The sequence below is a fragment of the Anomaloglossus baeobatrachus genome (genome assembly GCF_048569485.1).
Source record: "Anomaloglossus baeobatrachus isolate aAnoBae1 chromosome 9 unlocalized genomic scaffold, aAnoBae1.hap1 SUPER_9_unloc_1, whole genome shotgun sequence".
NCBI classification, from domain to species: domain Eukaryota; kingdom Metazoa; phylum Chordata; class Amphibia; order Anura; family Aromobatidae; genus Anomaloglossus; species Anomaloglossus baeobatrachus.
Window position 1 is genome coordinate 340,770 of NW_027441819.1, and position 11,934 is coordinate 352,703.

The 11,934-nt window shown below is 52.0% G+C and overlaps 1 protein-coding gene across 1 annotated transcript in view; it reads left to right on the forward strand.

Annotated features, from left to right (window-relative positions):
• Positions 1 to 10,512, forward strand: part of LOC142259450 (F-box/WD repeat-containing protein 2) — a 28,595-nt gene extending 18,083 nt beyond the window's left edge. Inside the window, exon 7 of the mRNA XM_075331869.1 lies at positions 9,789 to 10,512. Coding sequence (XP_075187984.1) covers positions 9,789 to 10,077 — 289 coding nt within the window. The 3' untranslated portion in view covers positions 10,078 to 10,512. The remainder of the gene's footprint in view (positions 1 to 9,788) is intronic.
• Positions 10,513 to 11,934: the final 1,422 nt, after the last annotated feature.

Genomic DNA, 11,934 nt, shown 5'->3' on the forward strand with positions numbered 1-11,934 from the left:
AGTTCAGGGCAGCAGTGGGAGCAGTCCTGCACTCTCAGGGTCACTCTGTGATCCTTACTGGGACGATCCACTTGTCAAGGCACCCTCTCAAGAGGCATGCCGACACAGCCTGAACGTGGCGCTGGAGACTCTCCAGAGTTTCGGGTGGATCATCAACTTTTCAAGGTTACATCGGGCACCGACCCAATCGCTGACATATCTGGGCATGGAGTTTCACACTCCCTCAGCGATAGTGAAGCTTCCGCTGGACAAGCAGCGTTCACTACAGACGGGGGTGCAGTCTCTCCTTCAAGGCCAGTCACACCCCTTAAGACGCCTCATGCAGAGGCAGTCACTTTCGCGCAGTTTCATCTGCGTCCACTTCAATGGGACATGCTTTGCCAATGGGTTGGGGAGTCGACATCCCTAGTCAGGAACGTTTCCCTTCTCAGACGGTCAAGGACTCTCTTCAGAGGAGTCCATCCTTCAGATCAATGTTCTGGAAATCTGGGCAGTGTATCTTGCCCTGCAAGCCTTCCAGCAGTGGCTGGAAGGAAAACAGATCCGAATTCAGTCGGACAATTCCACAGCGGTGGCAGACATCGCCCACCAAGGCGGAACACGCATCGCCAAGCCTACCAGGCAATCCGGCGGATTCTGATGTGGGTGGGGGACAGAGCATCCACCATATCCGCAGTTCACATCCCGGGCGTAGGAAATTGGGAAGCGGACTTCCTCAGTCGCCTGGGTATGGACGCAGGGGAATGGCCTCTGCACCCAGAATGGTGTCAGGAAATCTGTAGCCGCTGGGGGATGCCGGTCGTCAACCTAATGGCGTCTCGGCACAACAACAAGGTCCCGATTTTCATGGCGCGGTCTCACGAGCAAAGTGCTCTGGCGGCAGGCGCCCTAGTTCAGGATTGGTCGCAGTTCCAGCTACCCTATGTCTTCTACCTCTGGCACTGTTGCCCAGAGTGCTACGCAAGCTCAGCTCCGCTTGCCGCCGCGCCATCCTCGTCGTCCCAGACTGGCCGAGGAGGTCGTGGTTCCCGGATCTGTGGCATCTCACGGTCGGCCAACCGTGGGCACTCTCAGACCGGCCAGACTTACTGTCCCAAGGGCCGTTTTTTCCACTGAATTCTACGGCCCTGATCCTGACTGTGTGGCCATCGAGTCCGAGATCCTAGCGTCTTCAGGATTATCTCAAGACGTCATTGCCACCATGAGACGGGCTAGGAAGCCGGCGTCTGCCAAGATCTACCACAAGACGTGGAAGATATTCTTATCTTAGCGCTCTGCTCAGGGAGTGTCTCACTGGACATTTGCATTGCCTACTTTTCCTTCCTTCCTGCAATCTGGTTTGGGAAAAGGTTTGTCGCTCGGCTCTCTTAACGGACGAGTCCCAGCGCTGTCTGTATTCTTTCAGAAGCGCATAGTACGACTTCCTCAGGTACGCACGTTCCTGCAGGGGGTTGGTCACATTGTTCCTCCGTACAAGAGGCCGTTAGACCCATGGGATCTGCACAGGGTACTAATTGCTCTCCAGGAGCCGCCCTTTGAGCCTCTGAGGGATGTTTTTTCACTTTCTCGACTGTCACAGAAAGTGGCCTTTTTGGTTGCGGTCACGTCTCTTCAGAGAGTGTCCGAGCTAGCAGCGCGGTCATCCAAAGCCCCTTTCCTGGTTTTTCACCAAGACAAGGTAGTGCTGCGCCTGATTCCGGGGTTTCTCCCTAAGGTGGTATCCCCCTTTCATCTCAGTCAGGATATCTCCTTACCTTCCTTTTGTCCTCATCCAGTTCATCGATATGAATTGGATTTGCATTTGTTGGATCTGATGAGAGCGCTCAGAATCTACTTTTCCCGCACGGCGCCCCTGCGCCGCTCGGATGCACTCTTTATACTTGTCGCTGGTCAGCGCAAAGGGTCGCAGGCTTCCAAAGCCACCCTGGCTCGATGGATCAAGGAACCAATTCTTGAACCCTACCGTTCTGCTGGGCTTCCGGTTCCATCAGGGCTGAAGGTCCATTCTACCAGAGCCGTGGGTGCGTCCTGGGCATTACGACACCAGGCTACGGCTCAACAGGTGTGCCAGGCAGCTACCTGGTCGAGTCCGCACACTTTCACCAAACATTATCAGGTGCATACCTATGCTTCGGCGGACGCCAGCCTAGGTAGAAGAGTCCTGCAGGCGGCAGTTGCCTCCCCGTAGGGGAGGGCTGTCTTTGCAGCTCTAACATGAGGTATTTCTTTACCCACCCAGGGACAGCTTTTGGACGTCCCAATCGTCTGGGTCTCCCAATGGAGCGCCGAAGAAGAAGGGAATTTTGTTACTTACCGTAAATTCCTTTTCTTCTAGCTCCTATTGGGAGACCCAGCACCCGCCCTGTTGTCCTTCGGGATTTTTGGTGGTTTTTCTGGTACACATGTTGTTCATGTTGAATGGTTTTCAGTTCTCCGATGTTACTTCGGAGTGAATTTGTTTAAACCAGTTATTGGCTTTCCTCCTTCTTGCTTTTGCACTAAAACTGGTGAGCCAGTGATCCCACTGGGGGTGTATAGCCAGAAGGGGAGGGGCCTTACACTTTTTAGTGTAATACTTTGTGTGGCCTCCGGAGGCAGTAGCTATACACCCAATCGTCTGGGTCTCCCAATAGGAGCTAGAAGAAAAGGAATTTACGGTAAGTAACAAAATTCCCTTCTTTCAGATCATTTGAGAGTTGTTTTGAGGAGCCCATGATGCCACTCTTCATAGGAGATTCAAATAGGAGAACAACTTGCAAGTGGCCACCTTAAATACCTTTTCTCATGATTGGATACACCTGCCTATGAAGTTCAAAGCTCAATGAGGTTACAAAACCAATTTAGTGCTTTAGTAAGTCAGAAAAAGTAGTTAGGAGTGATCAAATCAAGAAATTGATAAGGGTGCCCATACTTTTGAACCGGTCAAATTTAGTTTAAATGCGGATTGCACATTTTCTGTTAGTACAATAAACCTCATTTCAATCCAGAAATATTACTCAGTCCATCAGTTATTAGATATATGACACTGAAATAGAAAAACCCAAATTGTTATAAAGAAAAAAGGTTAACATTAATAGGGGTGCTCAAACGTTTTCATATGACTGTATATGGGATTTCTTTATGGTTCCTATGGGAGACCCAGACCATGGGTGTATAGCTACTGCCCCCGGAGGACACACAAAGTTACTACACTCAAAACGTGTAGCTCCTCCCTCCTAGCATATACACCCCCTGCTAGCCAGTCCTAGCCAGTTTCATTCTTTGTGTCAGGAGGATCACACACACACATGCATCCTTTTTTGATTTTTCATTTTTTCTAAAGATTTGGAAGAAAAGCGGGTCCACTGGACTCCCGGCATGTCCCTTCTCACCCCCCTGGCGGCGGTGCTGTTAAGGTTGACTTCAGGGCAGGAGCCCTTCATGCCGCGCTCCTTCACCATCCCTTAGGGGCTCTGGCTTGAAGTTAGAGCCAACACGGATCTCACTGCCTTGCAGGAGACCGGCCTCCATCCGCAGCCCTTTTGCAGGTCCCTGCTGGACGGAGCACTGAACCCCCACCCCACCCAGGGACTGGGCCCTGCGTCTCAAAGCTAAGTATAGAGACGTTATTCAGAGGGTCCTTCTGCAATGTGGGGCACTTTTATTGGGGGGGACAGTGATTTACTTTGATAATGCTGCTTTTTACTGTGTTTCCGGCCGGTTCCACGGTTTTTACTGAGAACCGCGCCGATGATGCCTGATTGTCGGCCGCATGCATAACTCTAGGCCCCGGCTTCAGCCGCGGCCTAGTTTCGTTTCGTTCCCCTGCATGTCAGTCATGCAGGGGGACACTGCAGCGCCGCCCGCCGGCCGCTCTGCACAGGGGAGGACACTCCTTTTTGAGGAGATGATTCCCTCCCCTGTACATCTCCTTAGCCCTCCGATTCCCGCTCCTGGGTTAACCCCCGCCCCCCCCCCCCCTCACTCTGGCGCCATTTTCTCAGCGTTCTTAGTACACTGGTCGGCGCTGGCTGCTCTGCAGTGCAGAGGGAGTGAATATCTGGCTGGGGGTCCAGGCTTGGAATCCGGAGGGCACTCATAATAGCGGCCTGATAAGTCACAACTAGTGATGAGCGAGTACTAAAATGCTCGGGAGCTCGAGGCTCGGGCCGAGCATCTCAAAATACTCGTGTACTCGGCCCGAGCACCGAGCCCAATGTTATCCTATGGGAGACCCGAGTATTATTCTGAAATGACCCCCGGCAGCATGTAGAAACCATAAAACTGTAAATTTTAAAAAAAAACGTGCGTGTGTGTGTAAGCGTGCATATATATATACACGCGGAGTGGAGTGCGGGAGGGGCCGTAGCCGAGCGGGGAAGTGTCGGGCTAAAGGCACGGTCACGCTGTGCGGGCTGGCCAATCACTGCAATTCCACAACAGGGCTGTGGCATTGCAGTGGTCTGCCAGCCAATCCCTGCATAAGGGATGGCTGTAAAAAGAGCGCCAACATGAAGACCCCGAGTACAGCACGAGTATCGCGAGATTACTCGGTCCCCGCCGAGTAGCCCGAGTACATTGATACTCGTGCGAGTACCGAGTAGTAACAAGCATACTCGCTCATCACTAGTCACAACCTCTGGTTGTGCACTTTTATACACTCTCAGGGCATTCTGAAGGAGTTAATTCTTTATTATAGAACCTCCTCCTCAGCAGCATGTCTCACACTAGGAGCAAAGCTCCAAGGCTGTACACTACATGTTCTGCATGTAAGCTCATATTGCCTGAACCGGCACAGACCCACACTGTAATGGTTCTTATGTGGTGGTGCCTCAGCCTGGAGTCTCCCCAGGCTGAACCCCTGTCTTGGGTATTCTAGACATTCTAGACAGAGCCCCCACCTCTGCAGCATGTCTCACAGAGCGAGGCTGCAGGCTGTTTTTATTATCCACTGCAGGTAGTCTCGTACGGCTGTACCGAGCTCATAACCACTGTGGCCCCTCAGCTTGGAGGCTCATTAATGGTCCCTCCAGCTGCTCCGGTTTCGGTGGCTGACCCCTGGGGGAATCCTATTTCCAGGGGTCGGCTGTCCCGGCATCTGCTGAGCATGCAGCCCCCTTCTCAGGGCGTTTTCTGCTTCAGCTCGCTCAGCAAAGCTCACAAGGGACTCTCCTTCTGGGCTCAGACCCCGTCCTCCTGACAGGGAGATGCAGGGTCCCCTGTCCTCCCCGTCCCGCAGCTCTGATTACGAGCTGACTCACTGGACGAGGAGGATGTCTCTACCAGGGGCTCGGACGCTACTTTATGTACATTGATCCGTCCGTAGGTGACGCAGATGCGAATGATTGGATTGCGTCCATTATACTTGTACTGGACCTCCATCCGCCTGTATCAGGGGAGTATTCCCCGCTGGCAGAAAGGCATCAGTATACCTTTAACAGGACGGGGAGTGTGTTCCTTAACCACTCCAGTTTTCAGCCCGCTGCGTCCAAGCCCACAGCCTGTCCTGCAGACCCCACAGCGGGGTTCTGCTGCCGGTCTCCCCCTCCCATCAGAGGGGTCAAGGAGTGTACTCATTCGCCAAGGGTGGCCACTCCGGTGTCTAGACTTTCAGCCCGGATAGTTGTATCAGTGGCTGACGGCACCTCTATAAGGATCCCACGGTACATTAATTTTGTACTGGACCTCAATCCGCCGGAGTTACCTTATCTAGGTGAACACAACGTGTGTTCCTTAACCACTCCAGTTTTCAGGCCCCTGTGACCAGCCCAGGTTCCGCTCTGACAGTCGCTTCCCATGAAGCGTGATTCTGAGGACTGTGTTTCCCCTGTCCACCAATGGTGGTCAAGAAGTGGGCTCATTCACCTCAGGTGGCTCAGCCCGGACCGTTATGTCAGTGGCTGATGGCTCCTCACTTAAGGTTTTGCGGTCCGCCCGGTTGTCCTTTTGGCCAAGTCGGTATGGGGGCGGCAGGAGCTTCGTTCTCCTCAGCTTTACAGCAGTGCGGTTTTTTTGTACCTTCTCTGCTTCTCTGGAGGAGATGCATTCCCTCACAGGGACTCTATGCCCAAAACGGTTGCCTGAACTTCCAGACTTCAGTCTTTTCATCCTCTGCCAGGTCTGCCATGCTGGAGACCGCACGGCGGTGGTCTTGGCTACTTTCCTCGCTATCCGCAGGCTCCTGTGGCTTCGGAGGGACCAGTTTCCTCGGAACCAACTGGATGAAATTAAGGAAGCTCTTGGCGGGGAGTGTTCTTCCTTGCCACAAACCTAAACCAGGGAACCTGTCCAGGGCAGGAATCAGTTGAGGTTTCGGTGGTTTCCGTTCCTCCATCTGATCGTCCTCTAGCTCGGCCTAGGTTCATAGAACCAAATGGCTCGAAGCTGCGTCTTCAGAAGACCGCAGGAGATGCTGCCACTGAGTCAGCTTCCTCCGAGCTATCTAGCCACGCCAACAACCTCCTTGGTCGGTGGCAGGCTCTCTCCACTTGGCGACGTAGGGTTCTAACACGTCTCCGTTCAGTGGGGGCGGGATTATATCTCCCATGGCTACAGGATGGAATTCTGTCCACCCGCCAAACAGATTTTTTCTGTCAACTCCTCCCGGCTCCAAGGCCGCCGCCTTCTCACAGGCCGTGGCATTTCTTGCAGGCCAATGGAGTAATTGTACCGGTTCCCGACTGGGAACGGTTCTGAGATTTTTGCTTAAATCTATTCCTAGTCCCCGAAGAGGGCGGTGCCTTCCGACCTGGATCTTTAGCTTTTCAAGCATAGTCAGGTGTGGCGTTTTCACATGGAGTCTCGGTTTTGTTCCGTGTGTTTTTCACCGGATCAATCAAGAACCCAAGGAGATTCCCTAGCAGCCATCGGCATCAGAGATGCCTATCTGCAGGAGTCAATCGCAGTTTCACACCAGCGTTGACTACGTTTTGACAATCGGAGTGGTCCAATTCGTGGCTCTTCCCTTGGGGTTAGCCACGGCCCCTCGAGTATTCTCATTGGGGGCAGCTGTGATTAGGGTCCTGCACCCCTAGGGATTGGCAGTGATCTTTTGCCCTGGACGGCCTTCTTGTCGGGGCTTCATCCAGTGCTGACTCTTAGTAGAGTGCTTCGCTCACTCTCGCCACTCTAACCTATTCGGGTGGCTTGTCTTTCTGTCCAAGTCCACTCTGACTTCGAACCAGAGGTTCTCAGGGACGCAATTCGAGACTCTGTCGGCACTTGTGAAGCTGCTCTTAGTCGATCAGTAGTCCCTCCGCTGGCGACAGGTGCTGGTCAGACGGTGGCGTCAATGGAAGCCTATCCGCCTTGGGAGCAGTATATCTCCACCGTGGAGCGCAGGGCGCTTGGACTCTGTCCGAATCAGCCCTCTGGATCAATGTGCTGGAAATCAGAGCTGTATTTCTAGCTCTCTAAGCCTTCACCATCTGTTGGCGGCTAGGCACATTCGAGTCCAGTCGGACAACGTGACAGCGTTTTCCTACATCAGCTTCCGGGGCGGGACACTCAGCCGCCTGGCAATCTTGGCGGCTCAACATTCTTCAGTGGACAAGGGACTCCTAGTCCACCGTATCCGCAGCCCACATCCTAGATGTGAAAACTGCGAGGCAGACTATTTCAGCTGTCCAACCGTGGTTCACAATCCTCAGGTTTTGCGGTAGACACACTGGTTCATGTTTGATCCCAGCTTCGTCTCTTTACGTATTTCACCCCCTACCTCTTGTCCAGAGTCCTGCGCAAGATCAGTAAAGGGGGCCGTCGGGTCATTCTCATACTCCAGACTGACCCAGGCAGGCTTGGTACTCTGACCTGCTCCTTCTGTCCGTTGGGTTGCCATGGCATCTTCCGGACCGTTCAGACCTTTTCTCAAAAGGTCCGTTTTTTCCGTCAGAATTCTAGATTCTCAGATTGACGGCGTAGCTCTTGAGTCCTGGATCTTGGCGACTTCTGATATCCTTCCTGAAGTCATCTCCGCTATGACTCGAGCTCCAAAGTGTCCTTTGACCTTTTTGGCCTTGCCGACCCTCCTGTCCCTTCCACAGTCCGGTCTACAGCTAGGACTATCCCTCATTAAGGGACAGGTCTCGGCTCTGTCAGTATGTCCCAGCGGCGTATCGTCCGGCTGGCTCCGGTGCGCTCCTTTAAGGGCGCATCTCACATCATTCCGCCTTTCCGGCGGCCTATGGAGCCCTGGGACCTTAATCCGGTCCTCCCGGTTCCCGGAAACCCCCCTTTGCGCCTCTTGGGGAGGTTTCTTTGTTTCATCTTTCACAGAAAGTAGTCTTTCTAGTGGCTATAATTTCCCGCCAGAGAGTTCTGGCTGCACTCTCTCGGAGTCACCCCCTTTTTTGGTCTTTTGCATCAAGACAAGGTGGTCTTCATCCGACTCCGGACTTTTTTCCCTAAGGCGGTTACTGCTTCCACCTTATCCGGGGCAATTTTCCTGCCTTCCTTTTGTCCGGCTCCTGTTCATCGCTTGAGGAAGCGTTGCATATCCTGGATCTGGTGCGGGCGCTCCGGATCTATGTGTCTCGCACCGCCGTTATTAGGCGGTGCACCTCTCTCTGGTGCTGACTGCTAGTCAGCGTAGCGGTCTCTCGGCATCTAAGCCGACCCTGGTTCGTTGGCTTAGGTCGGCCATTTCCGAGACCTACAAGTGTACTCAAGTGCCTTCCCCGCCGGGGATCAGAGCACATTTGATCAGACCTGTCGGCGCCTTTTTGGGCTTTCAGGCACCAGGTTACGGCTCAGTAGGTCTGTCAGACTGCAGATCGAATTAGTCTGCATACTTTTTCGAAGCAGTACCCAAGGCATGCTCATGCTTTGGCAGACGCGGGCTTGGGCAGACGCATTTGTCCGGCGTCTGTCGCCCATTTGTGAAGTTAGGTTTGCCTGCTTCTCAGTTGTCTGTTTATTCCCACCCATGGACTGCTTTTGAACGTCCCATGGTCTGGGTCTCCCATAGGAACGATAAAGAAAAAGAGAATTTTGTTACTTACCGTAAATTCTTTTTCTTATAGTTCCGTCATGGGAGACCCAGCACCCTCCCTATTGCCTGTTGGCAGGTTTCTTGTTCCGTGTGTCTTCACCGGCTGTTATTGTTGTAGACAGAGGTTCCGGTTCTTCCGGATTTTACTCTGTCTCTTCTTGTGGGTGGATGTCCTCCTTCTGCTTTTGCACTAAACTGGCTGGGACTGGCTAGCAGGGGGTGTATATGCTAGGAGGGAGGAGCTACACGTTTTGAGTGTAGTAACTTTGTGTGTCCTCCGGGGGCAGTAGCTATACACCCATGGTCTGGGTCTCCCATGACGGAACTATAAGAAAAAGAATTTACGGTAAGTAACAAAATTCTCTTTATTCAGAGCAAGCAGGAACAAAGGCACAGCAGTAATAGTGAGGAGAGGACACAAGGGACAGGTATGCTATATGGGATATTCAGTGCAGTAATAGTGAGGAGAGGACACAAGGGACAGGTATGCTATATGGGATATTCAGTGCAAGCAGGAACAAAGGTACAGCAGTAATAGTGAGGAGAGGACACAAGGGACAGGTATGCTATATGGGATATTCAGGGCAAGCAGGAACAAAGGTACAGCAGTAATAGTGAGGAGAGGACACAAGGGACAGGTATGCTATATGGGATATTCAGGGCAAGCAGGAATACAAGCAGGAGTCTGTGCTTACGTTGCAGTACGATGCTGGATCTGGTGTGGGATCTGACCGTGGTCTTGCTGTGGTCGTGCGATGCTTCTGACATCTTATCCTTTCACGCTCATTCACATTATCACTTCTTTTCTCTTTCTTTTCAGAATCATTAAGACTCCCGATTCCACGCACCTTTCTCTGCTCGGTTTTGGGGACATTTTTGCTCTCCTTTTTGACAACCATCACCTGTACATCATGGACTTACGAACTGAGAAGGTGATCAGTCGCTGGCCGCTCCCCGAGTACAGGAAGTCTAAGAGGGGCTCCAGTTTTTTGGCTGGAGAGATGGCGTGGCTGGACGGCCTGGACGGTAGCAATGACGGGGGGCTGGTGTTCGCCACCAGCATGCCTGACCACAGTATCCATCTGGTGATGTGGAAGGAGAACGGCTGAGGACCGTGGATTCGGCTCTGATGGTTATAACAGGATATTGGGACTGACGTATCAGCCACCACTGTCACAGCGTTACGTGCATGAACCAAAGTTTCCCATCATGCAGTGCACAATCGTCTTTGGTTTCTTTCTTCTTTCGTCCCTTTGTGAGCAGGCCAGTCCTCTGGATGCCGTCTGCAAAGTGGACGCCATTAGGTATTTCTTCATTGTCACTGGTCACATTCCCAGGGAAGGAGTGGCCATTTGGCTCATATGCATTTCAGAGCTGGATCGTCTTTATACATCTATTTTACTACAGAATTAGTCACAATTTAACTGATAGTCTGGGTAAGGGTGTGGAGCGAGAACTGGATGAATGATGAGCGACCGTCGCCCGCACACAGCAGAATGCACACTCATCTCTGCTGCTCCCCGCGCAATAAAAGCTACATGTACCCTGATATGCCTCTGCTGTCACCTTCTTCACCATTCCCCCTGGCTTTACCTAAGGCCTCTTTCACACGTCCGTGAAAATCACGCACATGTCAAAGGTGCGTATTGCCCTTCGCGAGCCGTGTTTATGGCACACGTGTGTTCTCCGTGTGTTATCCGTGAACGAGAACTTTCTACTCGCCTGTCCCTGGCGTCGCTGTCCATGGTGCTGATCTTCGGTCTCTGGTGCTGCCGACTACCCGCTGCTGCTTCTGGCCGCAGTGAAGTGAATATGCAATGAGCATAATGAGCGGCGGTCGGGAGCAAGCGACAGCAGAGACAGCAGCGCTGGAGAAGGTGAGTAAAGTTTTTTTTTTTTTTTTTTTCTCTCTCGCAGACACATGTTTTCTCCGGTGCGTGTCACACGAAACACATCCGTATGGTCCGTTTGCGTTCCGTGTGACACCCGTGATGCCGGAAAAAAATGGACATGTCTACGTGTGGAGCACGTGAGCACAGACCCATTGATTTTAATGGGTCTACGTGTGCCCGTGTCTCCGGTACATGAGGAAACTGACCAAACACGTACCGGAGACACGGACGTGTGAAAGAGGCCTAAATCAGAGCATGTAAGTGCCGGATTATCAGATTCCGGACTATCCAGCACTATTCAGGAAACTATACAAGCTGCTAATCACCTGATCCCACATTATATAACAGGTCTGTGACAGAATTATCAGATTTCCTGTCTTATCAGAGGTCTGCAGAAATAATATGAGGGACATCCATGACTGCTTCATATGACCGATGGTGTGGGATTTCTCATGACCATGTTATTTTCTACGTCCTCGGTCTCATTGGGCCCCACTGGCCTACAAGGCCTGGCTGAAGAAGGATAAATCGAGCAGTTTCCACGCGTGCCATAGATTTTTCTTTGGCTCGACTACCTATGTACCAGTCTCCTCCTTATTATGGTCTGGCGATTGGGGAATCCAAGTTTAGCATTCTAAAATATGAATGGAGTTCCTGACAGTCGGAGCCCCCCTTCAAGTTTTACAGTAGATAAGAGGCTAGAACACCTCTATAAAATATATTGGCTATGATCTGACATTTTGAGTACAGTTGAAACCAGAAGTTTCCCTCTACTCTATAAAGACACCTCTGCAGGTTTTTCCCTCCGCTCTCTATAAAGACACCTCTGCAGGGTTTTTCCTCCGCTCTTTATAAAGACACCTCTGCAGGTTTTTCCCTCCGCTCTCTATAAAGACACCTCTGCAGGTTTTTCCCTCCACTCTATAAAGACACATCTGTAGGTTTTTCCCTCCACTCTATAAAGACACCTCTGCAGGTTTTTCCCTCCGCTCTCTATAAAGACACCTCTGCAGGTTTTTCCCTCCGCTCTCTATAAAGACACCTCTGCAGGTTTTTCCCTCCGCTCTTTATAAA